The sequence below is a fragment of the Bubalus kerabau genome, chromosome 1, assembly GCF_029407905.1.
Source record: "Bubalus kerabau isolate K-KA32 ecotype Philippines breed swamp buffalo chromosome 1, PCC_UOA_SB_1v2, whole genome shotgun sequence".
Lineage (NCBI taxonomy): Eukaryota > Metazoa > Chordata > Mammalia > Artiodactyla > Bovidae > Bubalus > Bubalus kerabau.
In genome coordinates this window covers 66,216,432-66,243,768 of record NC_073624.1, presented here as the reverse complement: position 1 = coordinate 66,243,768, position 27,337 = coordinate 66,216,432, and the positions used below count along the sequence as shown (strand labels likewise).

General features: G+C 55.3%; 2 protein-coding genes, 1 long non-coding RNA gene and 1 other non-coding gene across 6 annotated transcripts; 2 read left to right on the top strand and 2 right to left on the bottom strand.

Annotated features, from left to right (window-relative positions):
- Nucleotides 1–173: 173 nt before the first annotated feature.
- Nucleotides 174–5,977, bottom strand: LOC129650144 (uncharacterized). The gene is made up of 3 exons (XR_008713616.1): nucleotides 5,684–5,977; nucleotides 3,424–3,819; nucleotides 174–1,293 (listed from the first exon to the last, which is right to left on the bottom strand). It is a non-coding gene; the product is annotated as an uncharacterized LOC129650144 (long non-coding RNA).
- Nucleotides 388–535, top strand: LOC129642575 (small nucleolar RNA SNORA62/SNORA6 family). Its single transcript, XR_008709829.1, has one exon. It is a non-coding gene; the product is annotated as a small nucleolar RNA SNORA62/SNORA6 family (small nucleolar RNA).
- On the top strand, nucleotides 5,177–19,824 carry STAT6 (signal transducer and activator of transcription 6). 3 transcript variants are annotated; one of them, XM_055578295.1, is made up of 22 exons: nucleotides 5,180–5,982; nucleotides 9,173–9,309; nucleotides 9,722–9,860; nucleotides 10,125–10,208; nucleotides 10,609–10,747; nucleotides 10,850–10,902; nucleotides 11,075–11,223; nucleotides 11,801–11,932; nucleotides 12,062–12,250; nucleotides 12,558–12,645; nucleotides 12,772–12,894; nucleotides 13,533–13,625; nucleotides 13,961–14,167; nucleotides 15,356–15,450; nucleotides 15,546–15,682; nucleotides 16,002–16,148; nucleotides 16,372–16,435; nucleotides 16,541–16,651; nucleotides 17,192–17,284; nucleotides 18,069–18,134; nucleotides 18,245–18,373; nucleotides 18,464–19,821. In XM_055578295.1, exons 2-22 carry the CDS (start codon nucleotides 9,194–9,196, stop codon nucleotides 18,651–18,653), a joined length of 2,544 nt encoding a protein of 847 aa, XP_055434270.1. In that variant the 5' UTR covers nucleotides 5,180–5,982; nucleotides 9,173–9,193; the 3' UTR covers nucleotides 18,654–19,821. The 3 variants fall into 3 exon arrangements, with proteins under 3 accessions (XP_055434280.1, XP_055434270.1, XP_055434279.1); XM_055578305.1 differs by lacking the exons at nucleotides 9,173–9,309; nucleotides 9,722–9,860 and having other exon boundaries at nucleotides 5,177–5,982; nucleotides 18,464–19,824; XM_055578304.1 differs by lacking the exons at nucleotides 16,541–16,651; nucleotides 17,192–17,284.
- A 3-nt stretch (nucleotides 19,825–19,827) lies between these two features.
- On the bottom strand, nucleotides 19,828–26,036 carry NAB2 (NGFI-A binding protein 2). The gene is made up of 7 exons (XM_055578314.1): nucleotides 25,571–26,036; nucleotides 23,236–24,109; nucleotides 22,662–22,795; nucleotides 22,268–22,319; nucleotides 22,042–22,174; nucleotides 21,650–21,841; nucleotides 19,828–20,664 (listed from the first exon to the last, which is right to left on the bottom strand). Exons 1-7 carry the CDS (start codon nucleotides 25,651–25,653, stop codon nucleotides 20,555–20,557), a joined length of 1,578 nt encoding a protein of 525 aa, XP_055434289.1. The 5' UTR covers nucleotides 25,654–26,036; the 3' UTR covers nucleotides 19,828–20,554.
- Between the last annotated feature and the right edge of the window lie 1,301 nt (nucleotides 26,037–27,337).

Genomic DNA, 27,337 nt, shown 5'->3' with positions numbered 1-27,337 from the left:
GACTCTATTCTTTCCTTCCCACTGGCTCTTGTCTTGACTCCTCTTCCTAACCAGGTTGATTCCACAATGCTTCACTTCTCCTCCTCCTCCATATGGTATCCTTCTTCATCATTATTAACCTTCTGAACAGTTCTCCTGGTTTCAGATTTACTGTTTAAATCCATTCTCCACATTGCAACCAGGGTAGTTTCTCTACTAAATCTCATCATATTGCTCACTTGCCCTAAATCCTCTGCTGTTCCCCATTGCCACCTACTACCCATTTCCAGAAGGTACCATGCTCCCACAGCATCCATGCTTTTGCACATGCTAGACTCCCTTCCTGATTTACCTCTCCTCTTGTTTTTGGTCTGAATAACTTCTTTTTTCCCTTTAAGATTCAGTTTGTCTGCACTGTTAGAGCTTGGAGTTGAGGCCGCTGGCCAATGAGCTCACAAGTGTAGGTAGTGTGCTACACAAGGGGCAAGTTTTTTGCTAACACCACAAGGGTCTCTGGCCCAATGAGTGGAGTTGGATAGTAATACTTGCTACAAAAGTATGATTTTAAGGAATGAGAGCTTATTTAAGGAGAGGTGAAAACATTTAAAAATTAGCTTTTTTTTTTTCTCTTCTTCAATATTCCTAACTCTTCAGGCAGTACTTGACTTTTCTGTTTTCTCAGTTCATGTATCTTACTCTGAGATCCTAAAAAGGGAGCGCACTCAGTGGGTCTGATGTGGTGGATGCTTGCCCGGAAAGTTCTGCGCATGCATGGCACCATCTCCCGAGAACACCCATGGGAGGTCATGCCGGATCTCTACTTCTACAGAGATCCTGAAGAGATTGAAAAGGAAGAGCAGGCAGCAGCTGAGAAGGCTGTGACCAAGGAGGAATTTCAGGGTAAATGGGCTGCTCCAGCTCCAGAGTTCACTGCTACTCAGCCTGAGGTGGCAGACTGGTCTCAAGGCGTGCAGGCGCCTTCCGTGCCTATTCAGCAGTTTCCCACTGAAGACTGGAGTGCTCCGCCTTCCACTGAAGACTAGAGTGCTCTGCCTTCCACTGAAGACTGGAGTGCTCCGCCTCCCACTGAAGATTGGAATGCTTCGCCTCCCACTGAAGATTGGAGTGCTCCGCCTCCCACTGAAGACTGGAGTGCTCCGCCTCCCACTGAAGACTGGTCTGCGGCTCCCACCGCTCAGGCCTGAATGGGTAGGAACCACCACTGAGTGGTCGTAAGCTGTTCTTCCAAACACTTGTAGAACGTCCACAAACTTCCAACAAGATGGAAATCTGGTTGATGGAAAATAACTGTTTCTAAAAAGAAAAAAAAAAAGATTCAGTTTGGGCATCACCTCCCTGATCTATCCCCTAACCTAGTTTAGGTGCCCCTCCCACGTGCTCCCATGGAACCCTGTGCTTCACTGGAGTCACAGTCCTAATGATGCTGGGCTGTGATGTAAGATACCATTGTTAACAAATCTGACTCCCTGTCTTGGCTATGAGAGCCTGAGAACAGACACACAACAAATTATTACTGAATGCACTGGACATAGATTTTGGGAGGATTGCTTGCTACCAATTCAATTCACTTTTTTAAAGGTGGAGGGATTTGAATGTGTTTGTATGTTGAGGGTTAAGAGCTATAATAAGGAACTGCCTGGTGGTCCAGTGCTTAGGACTTGGCACTTTCACAGCTGAGGGCCCAGGTTCAATCCCTAGTTAGGGAACTAAGATCCTGCAAGCTGTGAGGTGTGACCTAAAGAAAATGACCTGAAATAATTAGTGAATGAGAGGCTGGAGATTTGGAGGATGGAGGGGACAATGACTGGAACAGTGCCTGGGGAGGCAGGTGAGGTCCTGAGCACAGATGGAGGAACATCCTTTCCGGCAGGGGAAGAGACAGGTTCTCCTCCGAGCCTGCAGGGAGGGTGCAGGTGCTGATGAAATGTCTATTGTCAGGGAGCAGGACACTGGAGGAGTTTCCAACTGACAAGTCTCTGTTTCCTCTAATCTAAATGGTGAGTTGGGATTAAGGTGAATGGAAATTTGGGGGGAAGAGCAAAGGCTTGGGAGACAGCTGCCTAGGGACCCAAAGCCGCTTCCCACACTTGTGTGAACTTTTCCTCCGATCCCTCAGTCCCCCACCTACAAATCCCAGGCTGCTGTCCAGTGCTCCTGAATGTGGCCTGCATTCATCTTGGCTGTGAAATGTACTAAGCCCCTGCCATTAATCCATCACTAAGTTTAGTCCTCATATAAGAGAGTATATGTAAAACAGTCCACCCCAGGTACACAGTAAACACGAGGTAAATGGTAGTCTTTGTATTGACTAGCAAGGATTAACTGTTGTTTTTTTCTAGCTGCATAGCAGCATTTACAGGATGATACATGCCCCTCCAGGAGCTTATTTCCTTGTCAGAGAAGGATGTACCCATATGATAATTAAAAAGCAATACAAAGTGATATGTGATAGTTATTGTCTGGTCGCTAAATCATGTCTCTCTCTTTTTTTTTATGTCCAACTCTTTTGCCACCCCATGGACTATAGCCCACAAGTCTCCTCTGTCCGTGGGATTTCCCAGGCAAGAATACTGCAGTGGGTTGCCGTTCCCTTCTCCAGGGTATCTTCCTGACCCAGGGATTGAACCTGTGTCTCCTGCATTGGCAGGTGGATTCTTTATCACTGAGCCACCAGTGAAGCCCTGTGTGATGGTTACCAACACCCAAATGGCGCTTTGTTTCTGACCACAACCAGCACTGAAAAGTATCTTTTCCATCAAGACCTAGAACTCAAATCAATATATAAAGTGAAACAAATTTCATTAGACACTACTTATCCTTACTTTGTGTCATGCATTCTGGTATTTTCTGTTGTATTCTACTTTGTTTTTAAATAGTGGTGGTCAAGGCTCACTGTGATGGGTTGAACTCTGCCTCTCAAAAATTTATATATTAGTATGTTGAAATCACATATCCCTCAAAAATTCATATTCATAGGAGGTACCCTCAGTCCCTCAGAATGTGACCTTATTCAGATATAGGGTCTTTACAGAGGAAGTTTTTAGGGTGGGCCCTAATCCAATATGACTGGTGTCTTTAGAAAAAGGAGAAATTTGTGAATTCGCTGGCAGTCCAGTAGTTAGGACTCAGTGCTTTCATTGCCGGGGCCCTGGGTTCGACCTCTGGTCTTGGAACAGGATCCTATGTGGCTTGGCAATAGAGAGGGGAAATTTGGAGACAGACTTGCATGCAGGGAGATTACCACATGAACAGGAAGATGGCTATCCACAGGCCAAGGAGAGAGGCCTGGAACGAGTCCTCTCAGTTCTCATAGAGGACCAACCCTGCCAACACACTGATCTTGGGCTTCTAGCCTTCGGTAGTCTGACAGAGTGAATTCCTTTGGTTGGTTAACTCCCTGCCTCAGCAAAAAAATACACTCACCTGATTGATTTCGTGACTCACTGTTGGGTTGCAACCTGCAGTTCCCAGACTGCAACATTCTTTTTTCTCTGCTTTTCCTCCTGCATTCTTCACAGCCACTGGTGGGATGGCAGGGCCCGGAGGAGGGTGAGGCAAGCAAGGAACCAACTCTCAGGGTCATGCAAGTGGGGGTGTCGTTACCAGTAGTCTAGCCAACTCCACACTTATATGACCTGAAGGTGAGCACCTCCTCCAACTCAGCACACTCAGCACCTCACCCTGGCCTAGGCCGTGTCAAGTGGGCACAATCCTTGTCTCCGTTTGAGAGGTTGACACACAGTCACAAAGCTTTTAAGTGGAGTTTGACCCACATCAGATATGCCTGTAAGTCCTCTGATGACATCACAGTCTCCCCATCTGTGCAATCAGTTAGAGAAGATTATAATAAATATCGTTTTACTACTTGTATGTGTTTCTCACCTTCCTATCCCCCAAAGCAGTCAAAGTTAAAGACTCGAGTTCATGCCTCCTCTCCTCTTGCCAAAGTTCTGGGGGATGTGGCCCTCTGGAGACCCTTAGGTGGCAAGGCCTGAGTTTAGTCACTGTCTCTGGATGTCAGCAGGCAGAGTGGGTGCCCTGGAGTGCACACAGAATGCATGTGTTGTGAGCGCTTTTCTGCACACATTGTGATCGATCGCAGCACTGCCAGCTGTATAAACCCAAGGACAGGGTTCCCGCCTGCCATCTCCACCCCAGCTCTCCCTCTGCTCCAACTGGCTGCCTTACAGACACAATAAATATACAAGCACACACCTCCAACAGCCTCTGCCTTTGTGGCATTAATATTACCCTCAAATCTGGGGATCCTATGTAAGATAGAGACTCTTCTGTCTTTCTCCTGCCTGGCTAGTTCTGGGACAATAAAATAATGTCTAACGTTTACTGTGTACCAGGCATCATTCGCATGTATTATTGCATTTCACTCTCACAACTTTGTAAGTTAAGGCTATTATTTGCTCCATTTTACAGACAACAAAACTGAAGCACAAATAGTAAACAGCCCAGAGTTGTGCAGCTAGCACTGTTGGCAGGACCTGAACCCATGCAGCCTGTCTCCAGGGGCCAAGTTCTTAACTCCTACCCTCTGCCTGGCTGGGCACTCCAACCTGCACATACTTGCCCATCCACGTGGATGGGAGGGGGAGGAGCCAGGTTCTGGGAATCAGTTGGGACACCAGGGGGCAGCATAAGCCTGGCTTTGGCCCCTGAGCCCAGCCCTGTTTGGGGAAAGAGGAGGGGAGTAGAAACCGCCTCCCACCTTCCCCCTCTCCTCAGAGACCACCCTTTCTCCATACTCGTCTCTCAGGTTGGGGGCTTGAAGTTCCCTTGGCCTCCTCCAGCTTTTCCTCCAGCCAAAGCTTCAAAAACCATCCAGTAGTGACAAAGATGACTCAGAAGCTGAGCAAGCCTTGTGCGTGTGAGTGTGTGTCCCTTTGTGACTGCATGTGGCTCTGAGTGCTGACATGTCTGTGAGCCTGCCTGTGCGTGTGTGTAAGCATGTGTGTGTGTGGGAGGGAGTGTCCTTCTGGCTGGGGAAGTTGTGTACATGCACGTTTATTTCTGGGTGTGTCTCTCTGTGTTTACCCCAGAAACAGATAGGAACTTTGCCAAGGTTGCACAGCAGATTCATATTCAAACTTGTCCCTTAGGAACCTACAGGCAGCAACTCCAGCTTGCCACTGGCTCCTACCTGGGTCTCCGGAGTAGTACCCCATGAGGAGGTGGCAGAAAGGATTTTCAGTCCCAGGCACCCCTGGAGGCCTACAGGATTGTGAGCTTCGCGGCCCCCTCCCCCAGTCCCTCCCATCAGTGGGTCACGAGACCTCTAGGGCGTTCCCCACCCAGCAGGGAGGGGGACAGAGGAGTCCCAGCTCCCCGCCGCTTTCAGGGTCTTCCACTGGAGGGAGCGCAGGGCCAGAGGGATTTCTTTTTTCAGAGGCGCCCCCCACCCCGGGGCGGGGAGAGGGGAGCCCAGTCCCTCTTGAGCCCAAACCCCCGGCCCTTGCAAGAGTTTGAGTATGGGAGCTGTAGTTTGGGGTGGCATGTCTCTGCTTGATATTAGGTGACTTTCTGGAGAAAAGTTGATTGTTTTTGAAGGGGGGCAGAGTAAGTGGGGATCAGCCTTTCCTCCAGCATGGTGCCAGGGGCCCCCAAGCCCCAGTCCTGGCTCCCCCTCCCAGCCGATGCTCCCCTACTCCATACCAGAGGCACACATGCTCACCCCACTTTCTTCCTCTTCCTCCTCCAGCCCACTTTCTCTTCTCTGTGTCGTCAGAGCTCCAGGGAGGGACCTGGGTAGTCGGAGAAGCCGGAAACAGAGGGCTGGGGCAGCCACTGCTTACACTGAAGAGGGAGGCTGGGAGAGGATTGTGTGTGTGTGTGTGTGTTTTCTTTTTGGTGGTGGTGGTGGAGGAGGGGTGCTAGCAGGGCCAGTCCTGAACCCGCTGGACAGAGCTACAGACCCATGGGGCCTGGCAGAGCCGGCTGAGAGAGGGAGACGACAACAGAGGGGTTGCCAAGGTGAGGGGATGCCTCCAAGGAGGGAGGGTGGGGGGCCTCTGACTACCAATGTGGGGGGAGGAGGGGAGTGCTCTTCAGGATCCTGCCTGGGCAGAATGGATGGTCCCTAAGAAATTGTTTCAGCTGGGGCTGGTGGCTGGTGTTACTGAGTTTCGGCAGTTTCGAAATATCAGAGGAATCTGGAGTGGGTACAGGCCCAGCACTTGCCCCGCTCCTCCCCAACATGGGTCACTTTTTCCACACACCCCATCCCCCGCAATCCAGGGACGTGTTAAGGCTGGGGAAGGAGGGCAAGGAGGTGCCCCTCTGCCCTCTGGGTTGGGGGGAAGTGGCCGCCCCTCCCTATAGAAAACTGATGGCAGGGGGCAGTGGGTCCTCCACAGACCCCTATCCGGGCCCCCCACAAAGGTTCCTCTTCAAGGGTGTGGCCAGGGGGTGAGATTGTCCCAGAAGTAGAACCTCATGGTGCCCCAGAGGAGGGGGAATTTCCCCCTCAAAACTGCTCCACGCTTGGCCCGGCGGCGTCATGGAGTTAACCCTCCTGGTGCCTAACTGGCTCCGCCTCCCCGCGCCCCTCCCCGCCCCCGCCCCCGCACACACACTGGGCAACTCCGAGCAGCTCTTCTGACTTCTGATCCTGTGGTCCCACGGTCAGAGGGCTCAGGAATCTCGGGGGTTGAGGTGAAGTTTAGGCCACGAAGCGGGGCTGAGGAAGATCCTGAACTTCCCTTCCCCATGGGGAAGGGAACGCGGGCTCCGCCCCCCCAGGCCGTGGCTCCTCCCTCCCTGTCGGTGTTCAAGGGGGCTTACAGCAGAAGATGCCCCTGGCCTGGCAGGCCGATTGAGCCAGCCTGGTTATTGGGTGGGAGTGGGGGAAAGTCTGGCCCCTCGCTGTCGGAGGATGGAGTAGGGGAGATTTGAAGGCAGGGCCATGCCAGGAAGCTGGTCACTCTTCCTAATCTAGGGGATATGGAGGAAAGGGGAGCTGCCTCTGACTTAGGGATCACCTCGGTCCCGTAGGGTAGAGATAGAGGTCAAAGGTCTGAGCACACTGAGAAACAGGAGAGAAAGAGGGAAGAGAGGAATGGAGTCCTCCCTTGAGTTTGAAACACAAACCAAAAGGTGCCCCACCCCAAGGTGGGTGTAGAGAAAGGTCTATGAGAGGACCCTGAGCAGGAGGGGGAGGATTCTGCCTTTGGGAGAAGAGAGGTCAGGGGTATATAGGAACTGGGGAGGAGCACGGATCTCCAGAAAAGGGGCCTCTCTGTTCTCTATTCCTTTGGGAGTCCTGGGAGAAGGGAGAAGCTAACGTGCTGCAGGAGAACTTGGGGCTAACTGGGTTGAGGGAGACCTAGGGAGTTTCCACCCCCATCCTTTCTGTCATCTCTGGGAAGAGGGACGTTTTGAGAAACATGAACTGAGAGACCCCTGGGGAACCACTGGTTTACCCACTCCACCCTGCAGTCCACCTAGATGGGGAGGCAACCACCCCCTCCCTATTCTCCTACCTCCTTGCCTCTTGCCCCCTTTCCTTCTCTTCCTTGTAGTCCTCTAGCCTCCCCGCCCCTCTTTTTTGCTTTTCTCTGAAGGCTAATTAACCTCACTTTTTCTCCTTCCTGAGTTCTCTCTACTCTTCCTCTTGCTCCATCTCCTCTTCTTCAGTTCTCCTCCCATGCCCCCCTCCTCTTGGGATTATGAGATCTGGATCCGGAAGGGATCCCAAGGGCACAGAGTGGTGGTTTATCCCCACTTGGGTTCAGATCGCTTGCAGTGTGGCCTTGGCAAGTTGGAGAACCTCCTTGAGCTCAGTTTCTCTACCTGTGACGGGATGATTTTATATTTTAAAAATTGTTGCAAGATTCTAGTGAGGTAAGGCACTCAGTGTAATGCCCCGTACATAATAAGTGCTTAATGAATAATAGCTATTATTACTCTACCATCTTCTTCTTCCTCATCTAGCCAGGCAGTTTTCAGATTGTTTCATGGAACCCTGGAATTTTGAGGGATTTCTCCAGGGACACCTTTGGGGTCCAGAGGTGGAGAGAGGGAAGCAAGAAGTGGTAGAATTCCAGGTCTACCACACTTGATTTCAACAGAGAAATTCCAATTTTACATAACTGGCTAAAACAGTCTACTTCTTTAAAAAATTTGGAAAGTTCATACTTTACCCAAGCCTCATATTTTATAGATGAGAAGATTGAGGTCCACGGAGGGGAGGTTTCTTTTTGTTTATTTGTTTTTAAAATCTTTTGACCATGCCACAGGTCATGTGGGATCTTAGTTCCCTGATCAGGGATTTGTTCCCTTCATTGGCAGCATGGAGTCTTAGCCACTGGATCACCAGAGAAGTTCCGAGGGGAGGTTTCCTGCCAACAGAATCAGAGCTACAACCCACATTCTCTGCCTTCTCTCAGAGAGTTTTCCCTACTGCCCCATTGCCCCTGTCTCTTACCCTCCCCCCTACCCCAACTGGCTGCAGCTCAGCTCTTCCCACTCCATTACCCCCATGTCTACTGTTGAAGAAAATACCTTGTTTCGGGCTTTGGCCAAAGAGGTTCCTGGTTTGATATAGTCTGGCTGAGAGTTGTGGTGCTAATGGTCTCTGAAAGGGCTGTCTATGGGAGGTCCTTGCTGCTGTTGCTGCTGCTGCATCGCTTTAGTCGTGTCCGACTCTGTGCGACCCTATAGGTGGCAGCCAACCAGGCTTCCCATCCCTGGGATTCTCCAGGCAAGAACACTGGAGTGGGTTGCCATTTCCTTCTCCAATGCATGAAAATGAAAAGTGAAAGTGAAGTCGCTCAGTCGTGTCCAACTCTAGCGACCCAATGGACTGCAGCCTACCAGGCTCCTCCGTCCATGGGATTTTCTAGGCAAAAGTACTGGAGTGGGGTGCCATTGCCTTCTCCTGGGAGGTCCTTGGCTGCCCGCAAAGGTCAACTTCCAAATAACCTTGTTCTTTTTCTTCAGTGTTAATGTCAGTTGCTCAGTCATGTCCGAGTCTCACAACCGCATGCACTGTAGTCCACCAAGCTCCTCTGTCTGTGGAATTCTTCAGGCAAGAATACTAGGGTGGCTTTGCCATTCCTTTCTCTAGGAGATCTTTCTGACCCAGGAATCAAACCCAGGTCTCCTGCATTGCAGGCAGATTCTTTACTTTCTGAACTACCAGGGAAGCCCTCTTTTTCTTCAGGCACCCTCCAAACCCCAGATCATGTCTCTGTGGGGTCTGGTCTCCAAAATGCCCCCAGAAAAACTGCAGCGGCTCTATGTCGACTTTCCTCAACACCTGCGGCATCTCCTGGGTGACTGGCTGGAGAACCAGCCCTGGTGAGTCCTGGCTGCCCCCCTATCAGTCCCCCAGGGCCTCCCCCACCTACCTTCCTTCTCATTAGGTTTTCTTCATCCCATTTTGAGACTTGGGACTCATTATTGTACATGCAGTGGTTCAGATTTAGCCGGGAGTCTGTACCGCATCAACCAGACTACGGCATGTTGACATGTGGAGTTCCTCACCCCCTTAGGAACCTGAGCCAAAGAGGAGGGAGGTCAGAGCTGGGGCAAGGGCACCACCCACAACAGCTGGAAAATTGGGGAACAAGGGGCACAGCTGAGGACTACGGAGGGCCTGTATGGAGGATAAGAGGAGGAAGGAGCTGCTGAGCTGTTTGCTGTGGGGTGAAGGGGCAGTAGAGTCGAGGAAGCCCTGACCTGAGGTGGCCTCATCCTGATCTTCCTGCAGGGAATTCCTTGTCGGCTCAGACACCTTCTGCTGCAACATGGCCAGCGCCCTACTTTCTGCCACTGTCCAGCGCCTTCAGGCCTCAGCCGGAGAGCAGGGGGAGGGGAACACCATCTTGCAACACATCAGCACTCTGGAGGTGGGGGCAGGAGAGAGGGGACAGGGCCAGGGTGGGGCCTGGAGCTGGGGTGAGCATTGGATGCTGGAAGGGAATTGGTATTCCTCTGGTTAGCTGTTAGCTAGCAGGCAAATTAGATTCTAAAAGCATGCAAATGCATGCAAACTTCTGGAGTCTATGATTGTGCGGCCTTTTAGTTCATGTGTGAATGGGAAGGGGGATTGGTGAGGGAGAATGACATGGGTAAGAGCAAGGCTAACCCCATCTACCACTCTTCATTTCTAGACCATTTATCAGAGGGACCCCCTGAAGCTGGTGGCCACTTGCAGACACATACTTCAAGGTGAAAAAAAAGCTGTTATGGAGCAGGTATTGTGATACCCCACCTCCCACCCCAACTCAACCCCTGGGAACTTTAGCCTGAGCCATGAGAAACTAGAAGGGATTTGAACTTCAGGAAAAGCTCAGTGTTCTAGGTCCAAGATGATCAAAGGAGGTTCCTGGGGTCAGAGTGAGCCCCAAGTTAAGCTCAGAGAAGCTTCCAATGAGGAACTGAGGGTAGTGAGGGGTCTGGGGCAAGTGATACAGATCTGTTATCTCCAGAAGACTCCAAAATGTCAGGAAGAACTGTCAAGGAAGAGAAAGGAGTGAGATAAGGGAAGTGGTCTGTTTTCTGCAGAGCACGGCAGTGGGCACCCCTTTAGGGAGTGGAGGCTGAGTGAAAAGGGATGGACAGAGTGTCTCACCTGTCGCCTGTCCTTCCTTGCAGTTCCACCACCTGCCAATGTCCTTCCACTGGAAGCAGGAGGAACTCAAGTTTAACACAGTCCTACGGAGGCTGCAGCACCGGGTGGGGGAGACCCGCCTTCTCCGGGAGGCCCTGCAGCCTGGAGCTGAGGCTGGCCAAGGTGGGATTCTGGGGAGTGTGTGGGAGTGACCCCCTCTTGGATCTCAACCCTGATTGAACCTCTTAAATCTATCTGCACCCCGATTTTTGCCCCTACCCTCAGTGTCTTTGCACAGCTTGATAGAAACGCCTACCAACGGGACTGGGCCAAGTGAGGTGAGTAATGGACTGAGACGTGGAGACTGAGCTCAAAGTGCAGACTTTGAGGGTCTCAGATCTGTGGAGGGATGGTGAGTAGACCTCTGAGAGGTGAGAAGGGGAGGCTTACCCTCCAGAGCTGGGCAAAGAGGAAGCGTGTGGCTCCGGCTCAAGCCCCACCTGCCCACAGGCCCTGGTCACACTGCTGCAGGAGACTGTTGGTGAGCTGGAAGCTGCTCAGGCTCTGGTGCTGAAGAGGATCCAGATATGGAAGCGGCAACAGCAGCTGGCAGGGAATGGCGCACCCTTTGAGGAGAGCCTGGCTCCACTACAAGAGAGGTGGGGAAGGGCTGACAGGGAAGCGGGATGCGCTGGGGGTGGACACCTGCTCTCCCTGCTGGAGGTGTGAGAGAGAGAAACCAGGCCAGAGGGTCTCGGGGTGGGCCAAGACTTGAAGAAGCCAGTTCCAGCAGAGCCACCCAGACTGTTGTTCAGGTCATGTCTTGCACATGTGCACCAGGCTGACCCGGCATGAGCAGGCATTCCTCCGATCTATACTTTTCTCTTCGAGCTCCATGCCCAGAGGGCTGGGAAGTCCTTTTCGTTTATTGGGCAGGGCATCTTTCAATATGCGCAAAAGCATCATGCGTGCTGGCCTCGGACCTGGGTATCAGACCCCTGGGGAAAGGGCAGCTCATTTCAACAGAGCTTCCAGGCACTAAGCGGGAACCTTGCCCCAGAGCCAAGGCGCGTCCCACCACCCCTTCAGCCCCAGTGCCTTGCTGTCACACCCACTGCTCATCCCCAACCCTCCACACACACTATCCTGCTTTCTTCCTGGGTTGAGGGGTGAGGGGCGGTCTGGGCCGGGAGCAGGCTGGAAGACTGCGCCCCCTGACCACAGTCCTGGCCCCAGGTGTGAGAGCCTGGTGGACATTTATTCCCAGCTGCAGCAGGAGGTGGGGGCAGCTGGTGGGGAGCTTGATCCCAAGACCCGGGCAGCGCTGATTAGCCGACTAGATGAAGTCCTGCGCACACTCGTCACCAGGTATGAGCCCCTCTGCCTGGTGGAGAGCAGACCCCAAGGAAGTAGGAGGGTCAGAGTTGTGGGGAGGGGGCAGTGACGCCCAGAGGAACCCAGCTGTTCACTTCCCTGTGTCTTCCTTACTCCTCCCAGCTCTTTCCTGGTGGAAAAGCAGCCCCCCCAGGTTCTGAAGACTCAGACCAAGTTCCAGGCCGGAGTTCGATTCCTGCTGGGCCTGAGGTTCCTGGGGGCCCCAGCCAAGCCTCCGCTGGTCAGGGCTGACATGGTCACGGAGAAGCAGGCGAGGGAGCTGAGCATGCCCCAGGGGCCCGGAGCTGGAGCGTAAGCTGGGGCTGGAGAGGGCCTGAGAGACCGGCACAGCGAAGGGGGCTGGGTGATGACGGCGCGGGAGGGCCATGGGATATGGGGGCTCTGTATAACAGTCAAGCGAGAGGAAGGGGAGGGACCCACCAGTGCTGGAATGGGGTGGAAGCATCCTGATTTGGCTAAGATGGGGGTTTCTCCCTCAAGAACCCAAGTAGGGTGATAGAGATTAGGGACCAATAGTTTAGGCCATTCACCTGTGGACTCAAGCTCCTGCCACTCCTGGGCCAATCGGGATGAGCCCCTCTTTGACTTGCCCTGGCAGAGAAAGCACCGGAGAAATCATCAACAACACCGTGCCCCTGGAGAACAGCATTCCTGGGAACTGCTGCTCTGCGCTGTTCAAGAACCTGGTGAGAGGCCTTTGGGGAGCAGTGGGTGGGCGTCCTCAGGCCAGGCAAGTGTCCTCGAGAGGGTGTGGGGAGCCCAGGAGAAGCAGTTTCTGCCTTCATCCTCCTTGCTCTCACCCCCTCCCCCAGCTTCTGAAGAAAATCAAGCGGTGTGAGCGGAAGGGCACCGAGTCTGTCACAGAGGAGAAGTGCGCTGTGCTCTTCTCCACCAGCCTCACACTTGGCCCTAACAAACTCCCCATCCAGCTCCAGGTGAGCTTGGGTCCCAGGTGCCCCGGCCACACACGGAGGCCTGGATCCTCATTCCTCATGAATGCCCTGTACCCTGTGGGTCTGGGGTTCACGCATGTTGGGGCTCCAGGGGGAGTGGGGAGGACGAGAACTCAAGTGCACACTCCAGGGAATGACGGTGTGCATATGGCCCTGTGGGACTGTGTCCCAGTTTTTGCAATAAGAACTATTTTCCTTAGCCATGCCAATGGCTAAGGCATTGAAGCACTTTTCTTAGACCAGGGCACTGTTTTAAGTCATACGCATGCACACACACACAGGGTTTGCACAGTTAACATTATGAGGGAGTTATTCTTACTAGCCTCGTTTTACAGATGAGAACACTGAAACACAGAAATTGAGTACTTAGCCTGGGTCACACAGCTCCTGAATGTTGGAGCTGGTATTTGAAACCTGGAGGTCTGACTCCATAGCACTGACTCCTCACCACGTCTCAGCAGGGAGGCCATAATTCAGCTTCAGAAAGCACTCGTTCACACACCACGAAATTTTAACTGTGTGGTGGGAGTTCAGGAGCTTCCGGGCATCCTCAGAGCCAGCCCTCTGCAGAGGCCCCTTGTCCCCCAGTACCAAGAGTTCCCTTTCCTCACCCGCTTCAGGCCCTGTCCCTGCCCCTGGTGGTCATCGTCCATGGCAACCAAGACAATAACGCCAAAGCCACCATCCTGTGGGACAATGCCTTCTCTGAGATGGTGAGACAAGACCCGGAGTTGGGGGGAGGAGGGGCTATAACCTGGGGGGTGGGTGCAGGCTGGTGGGGTAGCTGGTATGTCCACATGAGAGTGACCATAACTCCTTCTCATAGACTTTGTTTCTGTCCTTCTGACCTCCTTTCGTGCCAATCTTAACACCGATTCTGTGGTGGCACTTAGACTACTGTTGGAAGAGCACCATTTTTCTTGGGCAGACTCAGGGGGACAAGGCTGGGGAGGGACAGTCTTGGGGAGAGGGGGAGGATGCAGGCCCTTCTGAGGAGGAATGGCTATGTCAGCCTGAGGCTCCCTCACCTTCTCCCCTCCCCCCCCAGGACCGCGTGCCCTTTGTGGTGGCTGAGCGGGTGCCCTGGGAGAAGATGTGTGAAACTCTGAACCTCAAGTTCATGGCTGAAGTGGGGACCAACCGGGGATTACTCCCAGAGCACTTCCTCTTCCTGGCCCAGAAGATCTTCAGTGACAACAGCCTCAGTATGGAGGCCTTCCAGCACCGTTCTGTGTCCTGGTCACAGTTCAACAAGGTCATTCCCTTGCCCTTTGGACCTCCCGCCCCCAAGCTCTTCATCCCTGGGGCACTCAGGGCCTCCCCAACCTCTGCCCAGAGACCAACCGTTAGGATTTTCACAGTGCCCTGCCATGTTCATCAGGAGGGCCTCTGCCCTGGCCCAGGCAGGAAAACCCCTTGGCTCTCTGGCATCCCCCTAGTTTTTGTCTGGGGGCCCTCTGTCTTCCCTTTTGCTAGTGATTTGCATGACTCACCCAGACTGTGCGTAAACACAGCTTTGATTCAAAATGACTTTGACCCATTGGGAAAATAGTTCTTATTGTAAAAACCAGGACAAAATCCCACAGGGACAAATGCAATAACACCAGCGACCATGCGTTGACAGCTTAGGATATGCCAGACTGTACTTGAGTACTATATATATTCTATCTCACTTAATCATCACAACAGCTCTTTAAGGCAGGTACTATTACACCCATTTTATAGAGGATGAACCGGCTCAGAGATGTTAAGTAGTTTCTCCAAGGCCTCCCAGTAAGTGAGGCCATATTTCTGACTCTTGCTTTTAGCTACCACATTTTACTGCCCCCAAAATAAGGTGGCTCAGGACTGGATCTGTTACAAAAACAGGGAAAAATGGAGGTCTGAGTGTCTTGGTTCAAGACCAGCTGAGTCAATGCTGTCATGTACTGATCTCTTTTTTAAAAAAGGAAGAAAGAAAAGCCCACACGACCAGAGGATGTGTTAGCAAAGGGAACAGGACACTTACATCCTGCAAGCTGCCTTCTCTGGACACCACTTCCGCCAGGCCTCATTCAGGAGGGGGTGGAGCACAGTGGTTATGAGGGGGCCCAGCCCAGACTTCCTGGACTAAATCCCAGCTCTGCTTTTCACTGGTTGTATAAGAAGCAAGCTATTTGATCTTTCTAGGCTTTCATTTCTTCATCTGTAAGATGGGATACTCATGGGATCTTCATCCATAGATGTGTAAAGATCGGACACAGTAATTTATGGCAAGAGCTTGGACTAGTGCCTGGCACACGGGAGGCTTGAGTGTGGCCATTGTCGTTGATGGGGTCTCAGGTGCAGGGTGGTCCCTCAGTCCTGTGACTCTGTTGTGTCGGTACTCACAGCCCAGTGGCTGGCCTAGCCAGACTCCCGCTCTGGCCCTCTCGTGCTCACACCGGCTCCCCTCTCCCCACAGGAGATCCTGCTGGGTCGTGGCTTCACCTTTTGGCAGTGGTTTGATGGTGTCCTGGATCTCACCAAACGCTGTCTCCGGAGCTACTGGTCAGACCGGTGAGTCCCTGCTCCAGTAACCTGAGGATCTGGGCCTCCAGATCCTGCTCCACACACTACGCCCCCACCCACAACCTCTCCTTCATCCTGGCCAGGTTGATCATTGGCTTCATCAGCAAACAGTACGTCACTAGCCTTCTTCTCAACGAGCCTGATGGAACCTTCCTCCTTCGGTTCAGTGACTCAGAGATTGGGGGCATCACCATTGCCCACGTCATCCGAGGCCAGGATGGTGAGGTCACCCCAGCCAGTCCTCTGTCTCTGTGCCTGTGCCCTCAGGGGTTCTTCTGAGAAAGGTCCTGGCCTTCTTTGATGCCAACCGTGATCTTCAGGAAGTTCTTCCTTAGGTTCAACTTCTCTTCTTCCTTCTGTGGCCTAAACTTCTACCTTCTCACTTGGAGTTTGGTGGGAATGGGGACTGGTGGGACCCTCACACCAGCTCCTCCTCTCCTTACCTTGGTAGATTGAGAATGAGTCCAACCATCGGGGTACGTTGGGGAAGGGGAAGTAAGTCTGGACAGAGGGGACTCATGGCCTCATTCCTTATGTAGGCTCCCCACAGATAGAGAATATTCAGCCATTCTCTGCCAAAGACCTGTCCATTCGCTCACTTGGGGACCGAATCCGGGACCTCGCTCAGCTCAAAAACCTCTACCCCAAGAAACCCAAGGATGAGGCTTTCCGGAGCCACTACAAACGTGAGCTGTGAGCCGGGGCTGGCAGCTCTGACTCCTTCTGTGGTCCGCCTCCTCCCTGCTCCTGGTTGCCCCCACCCCACCTGCTGTGTGTCATCCCTGACTTCTTCCTCCATTGTCATTTCCCTGCTTCTGGACCCTGCCCATCATCCATGCTCACCTTTTCCAGCTCCCTTCCTCCCCAACCCGGAAGCATTCCATGGCTCTCCTTTCCTCCCCACAATAGCTGAGCAGATGGGTAAGGATGGCAGAGGTTATGTCCCAGCTACAATCAAGATGACTGTGGAAAGGTGAGTGTGCTGGTGTGGATGGAGGGCAGGGTTGATACTTATTTGTAAGCAGGAAGTGTGGCATCAACCCCTGGTCAGTCACACATGCCTCCTCCCCTCCTCCAGGGACCAGCCACTTCCCACCCCAGAGCCCCAAATGCCTACCATGGTGCCCTCTTACGATCTTGGAATGGCCCCTGACTCCTCCATGAACCTGCAGCTCGGCCCAGATATGGTGTAAGAAGCTTGAGAGATAGAACTGGGAGTGGTCTGTGCCAGCAGGCATTCAGCACGGGCATGGGGAGAGTTGGCACTGGGGGTTGAAGTAGGGAATTTCCTTTGCTTGAAAGGGATCCCCCAACTTTCTTTTAAAAATAGAATTTTAAAAACCTATTTTATTTTTGGCTCTGCTGGGTCTTCCTTGCTGTGCAGGCTTTTTCTCTAGTTGAGGCGAGTGGGGGCTACTCTTTAGTTGCGGTGCGCAGGTTTCTCGTGGCAGTGACTTCTCTTGTTGCAGAGCGTGGGCTCTAGGGCTAATGGGCTTCAGCAGTTGCAGCTTCTGGGCTCTAGAGCATAGGCTCAATAGTTGTGGTGCACAGGTTTAGTTGTTCCACGGCACGTGGGATCTTCTTGCAACAGGAATCAAACCCATGTCTCCTGCATTGGCAGGTGGATTCTTTACCATTGAGCCCCCAGGGAAGCCCCAGGATTCCTGGGTAGGGGGTTGGGAGTGTCCAGGAGAAGGGCTGGCCTCAGGAGTCTGCTTTCTTTCCCTAGGCCCCAAGTGTACCCACCACGTTCTCACTCCATCCCCTCATATCCAGCCCTCCCCCGGGAAGAATCAGTCAATATGTTGCCAGCCTTCCAGGAGTAAGTGGGGTCACCTCTGGGGAATGGGTTGGGTCACCCCCTGCAGTGGGGATTGGCACTTGTATTTGTGAAGAGAGGCTCTTCAATGAGAAAGGGGTGGCACAAAGCCAACGCCTGTGTCTCTTCTGTCCACTCCATTGAGGTGTTAATAGTTAAGATCCGAGTTCAAATTCCAGCTCCACCACTTGCTGACTTTGGGCAAGTTACTTAACTCTAATGCCTCATCTGTAAAATGGAATAATGATGATAATAATGCCTGCTTCACAGGATTATTGTGAAGGTTAATTTGAGTTAGTAGTATGTATAAATCTAAACATAGAACCCAGCTCCTGGTAAGAGCTATGCAAGTATTAGTATTCTCTCTCCTGCCTCTGAAACCTACTGTCCTTTTTCTGTTACCTTGATTTGTATATATTTATCTTTCTGGCCTGGAAGTGGAATAGACATTTTTGTTCTCCAGGTAGCACTCAGGTGTTTACTGACTCTCAGTCAAAGCAGGACATCTTCCCCCCATAGGAGCTGAGGTAGAGGTGGGATCTTAGAACCAGCAGAGTTCAGAAATTAGCTAATCTATCCTTCCTCTGTCCCCTGCTCCAGTCCCCAGTGCATATAATAACATTTATACAGAGAAGAGGACCAAACTCACAGGTAGAAATGACTTGCCCAGGGTGATGCCATCAGGATGAGGAACTGGAAATAGTTTCCTTACTCAATGGGCTTGACTTTGCAACAGCTGCCCTGGTCCAGCTTTCCTTTGACTGTGCCCTCCTTTTCCTGCTTCCAGACCCCACCTGCCGATGCCTCCCAACCTGAGCCAGATGAGCCTGCCCTTTGACCAACCTCACCCGCAGTAAGTGACCACCCCCGCCCCCATCCTGAGCTCAAGCTCCTCATTCATTCCCAGCCTCAACCCCACCCTGACCCCCACCACCACCTCATTTACTTCTCTGGGGCTGGCAGGGGCCTGCTGCCGTGCCCACCTCAGGATCATGCTGTGTCCAGCCCTGAGCCCTTGCTCTGCTCAGATGTGACCATGGCAGAAGACAGCTGCCTGAACCAGCCGGTGGGAGGGTTCCCTCAAGGCACCTGGTGAGTGTCAGCCTGGGGGTGGAGGCTGGGTGGGGGGTTGAGGTGTGGGTACCATGCCTATCCCACTGCTTCTCCACTTCCTCCCTGCAGGGTCCGTGAAGACATGTTCCCGCCCTTGTTGCCTCCCACTGAACAGGACCTTACCAAGCTTCTCTTGGAGGGACAAGGGGAGTCAGGGGGAGGGTCCTTGGGACCCCAACCCCTCCTGCAGCCCTCCCCCTACGGGCAGTCTGGGATCTCAATGTCCCACCTGGACCTAAGAGCTAACCCCAGTTGGTGATCCCAGCTGGAGACGGAGCCCAGAGAGACCGCTCTCCTGCCCCCACGGGCCTGCTCTGGGCACCTGCCCCTGCTCCTGCCCAACAGCAGAGAGGGAGGGTGTGTCCTCCTCTCCCCACCCACTCCCTGCTCAGGAGGAAAAGACTGCCAGGAGAAGGTACACTGGGTGGAACATACCTACTCCTTCCCTTCCAACACACCCCTGCCCTCTCCCTTCCAGATAGTGGAAGGGAAATTCAGGTTCCAAGTGAGACACGCCCCAACATGACTGCACAGGCAGCGCGCACGCATGTGTGTGCGTGTGCACGCACACACACACACACACACACCCACATACAGAGCTCTCCTTGGAAGATGGCACTCAGCAGGAAGAGGGCTGGACAAGAGCACAGGTGCGGGCAAGAGGGGGATTTCTCCGCCTGCCCCAAGCCAGGGCTCACCACTCACAGGTGGAAACACGCACGCACACACACATCTGTTCCACAGACTGAGGATGGCGGTATGGGCTTAGGCCCCAGCCCTGGAGAGATGGGAAGCAGTTCAGGAGACCCTGGGAGGGAGGTGGGGTGGGGTCTGTACATTTGGTAACAGATGTGGCTTTTGCCCAGATTAAAAAAAAAGTCCCAACCAGCTCCGGATTCTTGTCAGTCAGCTGGAGACTTCAGGATACATGTGTGAGATTGTGCAGAAGTACAAGGGCTGAGTCTGTATACAGCCAGGTGAAAGCGCGTGCACTTGGGACACGTTAATATATGGATGTCACACGTTAGTTGTATGGCTTCATAGAACATTGATGTCTCTGACTTTGCCTGTGTGACAACACAAGTTAGCAAGTATGAGATACTGCACACAAGGCCCCAGCAAGTATGCTGGCCTCTCGGACGTATGCTAACCCAAATGTACTCAGTTCTGGGTGTGATTGTGCCCACGTGGGTCTATGTGGCTGCGACATCTGCGTATCAGGCTGTAGCTTTGGTGGCTCCCCACCCCCAGTCCTGCCCAGAGGCAGAGTGTGAATTTGGGGTCCAGACTCAGGTGTGTGGTCCCCTTGATGTACTGGGGGCCCTACCTGCTGCTTCTTTTCTATTTCCCCCACCCACTGCCAGCTTCCCTCCACCTTCCCACCCCATGCCAACCTTTCTCCATCTTGGGGGTCAGAGATCCTAAGCCATAAAATAAATTTTATTTCAAAATAACAAAATAAATAATCTACTGTACACGATCTGAAAAGAAAGACGCTCTAACTGCTCAGACAGGTGCTGCGGCCCAGCCCCCAGCTGAGGGAGACCCTGAGTCCACCCAGGCCTCCCGAGGGGGCCGGTGAAGGGGACCCCACACCCCCTACAGAGGGCAAGAAGGAGAGAACGCTGAGGACTTGGGGGGGGAGATGGGGGTCAGGGGGCAAACTGCAGCACTTGTTAAATTAAAAAAACAAACTAGAAGCACAAAAATGGGGGGGTAGAGGGGGAGGAGCATGTCCAGTGTTCCGAGGCCCCCAGATCTGGGGGAAAATGTTTCTATTTTTAGCTGCTGGACCCTCCCAGAGAAGTCCCCCTTTCCCCCATGTCCAAACTGAGTCCAACTGCTCATGTCACTGGTTCAAACTAGAGAGAATGGGAGTGTGCTGTGTAGGGGAAGGGGGACCCCAAGTGCCCTGGGGGGCAGAGTTCTCGCCTCCTTGCTCTAGGCAAGGGGGAGGGGGCGCCATGCTCCCTCCCTGTGTCCTCTGGCCAGGCCCCTGCTCGTTATTGCTTGAAGCCCCATAGTCCTATGCCCATGGGGCAGTGGGGGAGGGAGGAGAAGGGCAGGGGAAGGATCCAGGGTCGTGACTAGAAGCCAGGGTGAGAGTAGAGGGGTCTGTATGAGCCAGAAGCCTGGGGTCTGAGGACGCCAGTCCGCCCCTCACTGCCGGCTGGCCTCAGCCTCCACTTTCACGCTGTTCCTCCGACCTTCCACCAGCGCAGGATGCGGTCCTGGGGCCGGGCATCGGTCCAGAAGCCCCTCCTCGAACTCTGCAGGGAGAAGGGCCAGGTCAGGTGGCTGTGGGGTGGATGTTGCACATAGAGGTGGCTGAACACAGAGGCAGGGGCAGAGAAGGCTGCGAGGATAAGCTTGGTTTACTGACTCCAGCCCACTTCCTGTCCGGGGTGGGGCAGGGGTTCCATACCCAAGCGTGTGCGCCCCCTACTCTTTCTGGCTGTGTATAGCTCTATGTTTCTCTGTGTGTGTGTCTCTCCTTCTCTGTCTCTCCCGCCTCCATTCTGCTGGAATTTCTGGTTCTGTCGGAGCTGTGGGGGCGGCTTGGCTCTGACCTCTCCCCCTCCCCCCCTTCCCAGGCTCTGCCACCCCCACTCTTCCCTGGCCTCCTCCCAGGCCCCACCCACCTTGCCGGGCCCCCCAAGTTTCTTAGAAGCCCAAACAGGGGGAACACAGGAAGTCGGCCTCCCAGCTCCTCCTCCAAGAAGAGCCCCCCTCTTTCAGTCCCCACCCCCACTTCCCACCCACGCACAGTTTAAAAATACCAAGCTAGGGTTGGTGGCTTTGTCTGCTGCGTCACTCTCAGCCCAGCCGATGCCCGGCCCTCTCTGCCGGCCTACTTGCCTGCCCCCCTCCCCATCCACACACAAAGCATCCCCCTTCTCCTTTGGGCTTTTCCAATTCCAAGCTGGCAACCCGACTCCAGCTCCTCGCCTGCTCCACCCTCTTGCATTGGCACAACTTCCAGCCAAGCTTCCATTCTTGGTGGCTCTCCTCTTCCTGCTCCCCTTTGTCCCCCATTCTGTCTCCCTGCTCCCCTAGTTCCCCCCTCACAGATTAGGGGTTGGACTCTCACTACTGGGAATAGCCCTGCAGGGTCCCTCCTCCGCAACTAAAGGCCTGGCTGGCTGGAGCCCCACCATCCTGCCCTCCTCCTCCCAGCTGGCCCCAGGACACCAGGATTGCTGTGTAGGACCTGGGCAGTGGGGTGCTTGGGGACAGCACTGCTGGCTGCCTCACCTGCGAGAGGCGGCTTCGCAGGCACACAGGGGCTGAGGCGGCCCACGCGGTCATGGGAGACGAGGCGGGCTAGCCGCAGCCCCTCATCCATCAGTGTCTGCTGCAGGATGTGGCGGCTCCACAGCCCGTGGGCTGGCAATGCCAGAGGCAGGTCAGCAGGGGGCGGCGTCAGCCTTGGACATGACCCCACAGCTGCGGGCATGGGCACGGGTCAGGTAAGGGGCCACAGCAACAGAACCCCCACCCTCAACCACACAGCCAGGCCCATAGGCCCAGGTCCACTGGCCCCTATCCGGCCAGGCCTCCCAACCCCACTCCAGGCAGTTGCCTCCTGGTGCCCTCCTCCCGTGCCCTCTACCCCCACAGTAAGAAGGGCTGTGATGCATACTCACCCTGCAAGTGCCCATCCAGGCTCTCCCCAGACAGACTGGCGCTGTCCTCCTCCAGGCTGGGGCGGAATGGGGGAGCATAGGATTCAGGGCCGGGAGGAGGCTGCTGGATTTCAGAGTGACTTTGTTCCCCAACCTGTGGATGCCCCAAATAAGGAAATGAGGACTGGGAAGGGAGTGGGCTGGGGACGGCTGCCCTAACCCCTGATATTTGCCCTGGAAAACCCACCTCTTGTTTCAGTTTCTTCAGTGGGGGGCCTCCCAGTTCTTCAGGGTGGAGCCTGCAAAGATTGAGAGGAACAAGGACAGTGAGGCTGGGGAGAGACACGTGGCAGACACAGAATCTAAAATGCATTGTTTCCAGAATCTGGAAAGAGTCTAGCTAAGCAGGTGTATCCAGCTTAGGTGCCATTCCTGCAGGGGGCGAGGGGGTCTGAGATGGATGGGAGGGGGGCCAGACCTCAGACAAGTGGAAAAGGGGCCGGACCTCACACATGTGGACTTGGTCAAAGCAAGGCAGGTTGGAAGCAGGATGAGAGGCACCTGAACGGGAAAGCAGGATGTGACCCAGCTCCTAGGCACAGAAATCTGATCGAGGAAGAACCTAGAGAAGGGGGTCTCACCTGGAACCCTTCAAGGAGGACAGGTAGGTGCTCTCTCGGGCCACTTGGCGGGACAGGGAGAAGAGTTCCACCCTCCGCAGTAAGAGGGTGTTGTCCCTCATGCAGAACTGGGCAGCAGCCTCGTTGATGGTCAGCTGTGAAGAGGACCACCAGAGCAGTCAGAATCCTGACTCACCCACTACCTTGCCCAGACCTCCTCCCTCCCCTTCTCCATCAGACAAATGAGACCATCCATCAGATGCTTGGTTGGGTTTCTGACACTACCAGGAGTTTCCTGGGGGAGGAAGACAGAGGGCAGCACCCAGAGCTTCCTATGAATGCCAGGGGCCTCCTCCAATCCTGTGGGGTCCTGGGTGGCATGGAACTGGACAGTTGGGCTTTTGCCTGTGTGTCTGCATCCCCCTCAGTTGAGCAGGGAGGCACAGCAGCAGCTGGGGTTGGTGGAGGAGGGGATCAGGACTTGGGGTCCTGGTTATGGGGCAATGAAACAGACTTGCCAAATGTGAGGATTCTCAGAGGTAAGCAGGTCAAGCTCTAGATGTCCCAGGCAATCCTGGCAGGCTGGGGTCCTCACCTCGTGCAGGCTGAGCTGCTTGCCCTCCCGCCGCTTGGAGTCAAAGCGGCCATAGATGATGCTGTATTTGCGGATCTCCTCTTCCTTCTGGCTGTCATTATCGTCCATCTCAAAGATGTGGCCCACGCTCCGTGCCAGCTTCTTGTTCAGCTTCAGCAGGGATGTCACCTCCCCAGCATCCCCTCTTGGGAAGCTTCGGAAGATCCTCTCCACGCTCTCCACCACCATGCGCACCATCTCTGGCTCCAGTCGATCCGGACCACCCCCAGTCCCAGCTGCTGCCAGCCCCCCAGCCCCAGTCCCCTCAGGGCCGCCTCCCCCTGCTGGTGGGGAAAATGGGGGTGAGCCAGCCTCCTCTTCTCCTCCTGCCCCGACATCGGACTCTGGAGTGCTCCGGCCTGGCCAGATCCGGGGGTCCCCCGCCCCAGGTCCCCCAGGCAATGGTGACAGCTTCTCTCCAAGTTCAAGGGGGCTCTTGGGGCTAAAACTGCGGGCACTGCCCGCCTTTTCCCCCGGGCTGCCATGCCCATTGCTCATGCTCCCTTTCCGGGTCCCCGCCGTCTCAGAGATCTTGAAGAGTGGGATGCTGGAGACAGGCACTGCAGGCACGGGCTGGCTGAAAAGCCCTGGGTTGGTGGCCCACTCTCTCAGTGCCTTCTGCAGGCGTCGGACGTGGAGGGGCTTAGTGGCCATGCCCACGAGCGCCATGATCTCCAGGAACTCCTCCTCCCCCGCCTCGCACAGCTGCTGCACGTCGTCCCCTCCCTGCTGGATGAAGGTCTCGTAGTAGGAAAGAAGGTTGGCGCGCTGCAGGACCCGGTACAGCTGCAGCTCCCCCAGGGTCCGAGGCAGGGCCATGGCTCGGGAACTGGGCCTGGGAAGGAGGCGCACAAGGTTGGGGGGGGCAGTCAGTGCAAGTTCCCTGCTGGGTACCAACCCACCCTCACAATTGTCTTCTCTTTCCTGCCTGCTTCTCTTCCCCTCTTTTGAATGCTCTCTCTGCTGAGACTTGAGCACAGACTAGGCGAACCAGCCACTGCTCAGTGCTATCCCAGACTGGCTAGAAGTACCATAAGCCAGACTGGTCTTTGTGGGAGTCAAAGGCTCCAAGCTCCCCCATCCTCAGCTTTTACTTTTGTGATCTCGGGCAAGGAGACCATGAGTATGAGGCCAGTCAGTACACCCCTGGATTAGCTGGACCAATGTCTCTTCCAGAACACCATCCTCACCTTCCACCCTACACACCTAGCAGTCTTAACAATACAAAGTTAATGTCCACGCTGAGGTGAACATAGGACCCTTGTCCTCCCTACAGGGGAAACTAGGACCACTGCTGGCCAGCTTTATTCCCTGGTGGCATCCTGCTCATGTGGCTGAGCAGGAGAGGTGTGGCCCCTTCCCCTGCCCTTTCTCACTGTGAGCCAGGCAGACCATCCATCCTCTGCTCCCTTTTCCCACCCCTGCTCAGCTTTTCCCACGGCTTAGGCATTCTTTGCACCTTCTTGCTCTCTCTCCCCAGGACCTCCCCTACCTTCCAGACTGCCCAGGGGCCCTCAGTTGGTCCCTCTCCCAGCAGTGACCTTCCCACCTGCTCCATAGGTAGAGCCATCCCTTCAGCTCAGGCACCGGGGAGAGGAGGGGTGCCTCAATTGTTCTGCTCTGGGGCCCGGTCCGCCCCCACACACTCCCACAGTGGTAGCGTCTGTGGGCGAAAACCTCCGGGGGGGCCTCCCGCCTACCCTTCTCTCCTTCATTTTTCCACCCACATCTTCAAGTGTTGTGGGGGAGCGATTCAAGGCCTCTTGAGGGAGGGGTTGCACATCGAAACTCCCCTCCCCACTCTGTAAATAAAGCTACAGAAATGAACAGACGCCTAAGGCTTGCCCCGCTTCTGCAAAGCTCCTCTGATGCTCTCTTGGTTCAAAGGCGCCGGCTTATCCCGGATCCCGGAGCCGCGCGCTCGGTACCAATGACGCGCTGAGCCAGCTGAGCGGCCCTCCGCCGGCACTATTGTCAGCTAGAGCCCCAAGGCTTCCCCTGCCGCCTGGGAGCCCCCACATTCTTTGCAGGGGGCTCACATGCCAGGTCATGCCCCCAAAATAAACAGCGATGGAGAATTAGGTACTATTCTTTCTCTAGTCTTTCCAGTTGCATCAGATCTCTGTCTGCTCCCAGGGCCCCCTAATTCGAAGACGCACCCCCTTTCCGTCAGTCTCCACCCCCCACCCCCGTCCCGCTTCCCCTCGTCCTCTCCTCGACCTCCGCCCTCCGGACCCCTCTCCCAAGTCCAGCTCCACCCATCTCCACTCCCCGCCGCTTCCCTTTGCCCACTAACTTGAGTCTGGGCTGCGGGGTCCGGCGGGCGCTGTCCCCTCCGCCCGGCGGCTGCTCGGCTGTGGGGGAGGCAGCTCTGTGCATGGACGGCTGGATACCACCCGGGGTGCCCTTCTCAGTGCCCGGCACTCAGCGCCTGGTGCGCGCTGCGCTCTTCCCCGCGCGCGAGGCCGTGTCCGCCGCTGTCCGGGCTCCGTCCCTCCCTCCACGTCTCCTCTCTCCGAGCCTCCGCGCCTCTGTCTGTGCCTCTGCCCCCCCACCCCTCCCCGGCTGCGCTTGCCGCCTCTCCGCGCCTCCGCCCCCGCAGGACGCACGGGGAGCGAGGCCCGGCGCAGCGCTGGCTGCCGGGCGGGCGGAGGGCGTGGGCCGAGCCCGGGGGCGGAGGCCGTGGGCGGGGGGCGGGCGCCCGGGCCTCTCCGCCGGGCCGGGGAGACGCCGCGGCGGAGAGACGGAGAGAGGCGGAGATGTTGGGGGGAGGGGAGGAGTGTGGAGATGGAGGCGGGGGCGGGGACTCAGCCCGGGGCGCCGAGTTGGAGACTGAGGTGACCGAGGCCGGGCTGTGGAAGGCGGGCTTGGGGATCCAGCGGGCGGGGCGAGGTCGCTCCGTGCCGCCCACGCCGGATGCACAGCCGGCCTTCTCCGCGCCCACGTACCCACGTGAGCGCCCAGCCGGCGACATTCTTACTCCCACTCCCCCTTCCCCTCCGAGAGGAGAGCGGAGTTTCACAACCACGCACAGGTACACAAAGACACCGAGCAGCGCAAAGGACGGGCACACGGGTCTAAACAGCTATGCGGACGCCTGCTGCCCACACTCGAACCTCGCGGTGCTGTACTTGTGAACGTTAGGAGTGAGCCGGAAAAAGTTGTTGGAGACTCGGGATGCGCGTCTCCTTTCGTGCGTCTGACTCCCATAGAGAATGCGCTTAAGGCAGGTCTGTGAGCGTGGGGCTCCGCAGGAGTCTCTTCCATCTCCAAACGCTCTTTCCCAGCCCCTAAAGGAGCTGTTTGAAGAGGCAGTTCTCGGAAACCCAGGCGCCCTTCCATCCCGGCCTGAAGTCCACGTCCAAGTTTGGGAAACAGGAATGGGCGGGGCTTGTTAGAAGCTACCACTTAGATGCGCGTCGATTACAGTCGCGACGGGTTTTGTTAGCGCTTAGGTCAGGCAGGCATGGGAGGGGTACCCCGCCTTCCTCTACTCGTCGCACCCTATTTGCTGAGGATGGGGACCTGTTCCTGGGAAACTGTTGTGGTAGCCCTGGCAGAGGGAGGATACCCTTTCTAGGGACGTCTGTTAGGGCACTTGGTCTGCAAGAGTCCAGAGTTAGATGGGCACCAGGCCGAGTGTGTCCAACGTGGCTCCCTACCGAGGAGTAGGAGGGAGGAGTTCCTTCGAGGAGCCTACCCCTCTCCGAAACCCACTCCCTACCCCCTTTGTTTCTCCCAGCTCCATCTGGTTCCCATTACACTCCCGCCCACGGCTGGGAGGGCGGACAGGCGGGGGCTCTGAGCGCCCGGCCCTGCGGCTCTGGGCCCCGAGGAAATGCAGGAGGGTGGGGGGAGGCGGCGGGAAGCGAGCTGGCTGGCCAGAAGCAAGATTCCCCCTAGTCCAAAACCTCGGCCCCGCCCACCTTTCTGCACTTCTGAGTGGCCCGGGGCGGCCTGGAGTGGGTGGCCTGGGCCAGGGCTGGTTCTACATTCCGGCCTGGCGAGGGGACCTTTGGGCCGTTAGTGGAGGGCCGGAGAGGAGGGGTGGGGGTGCATCGCA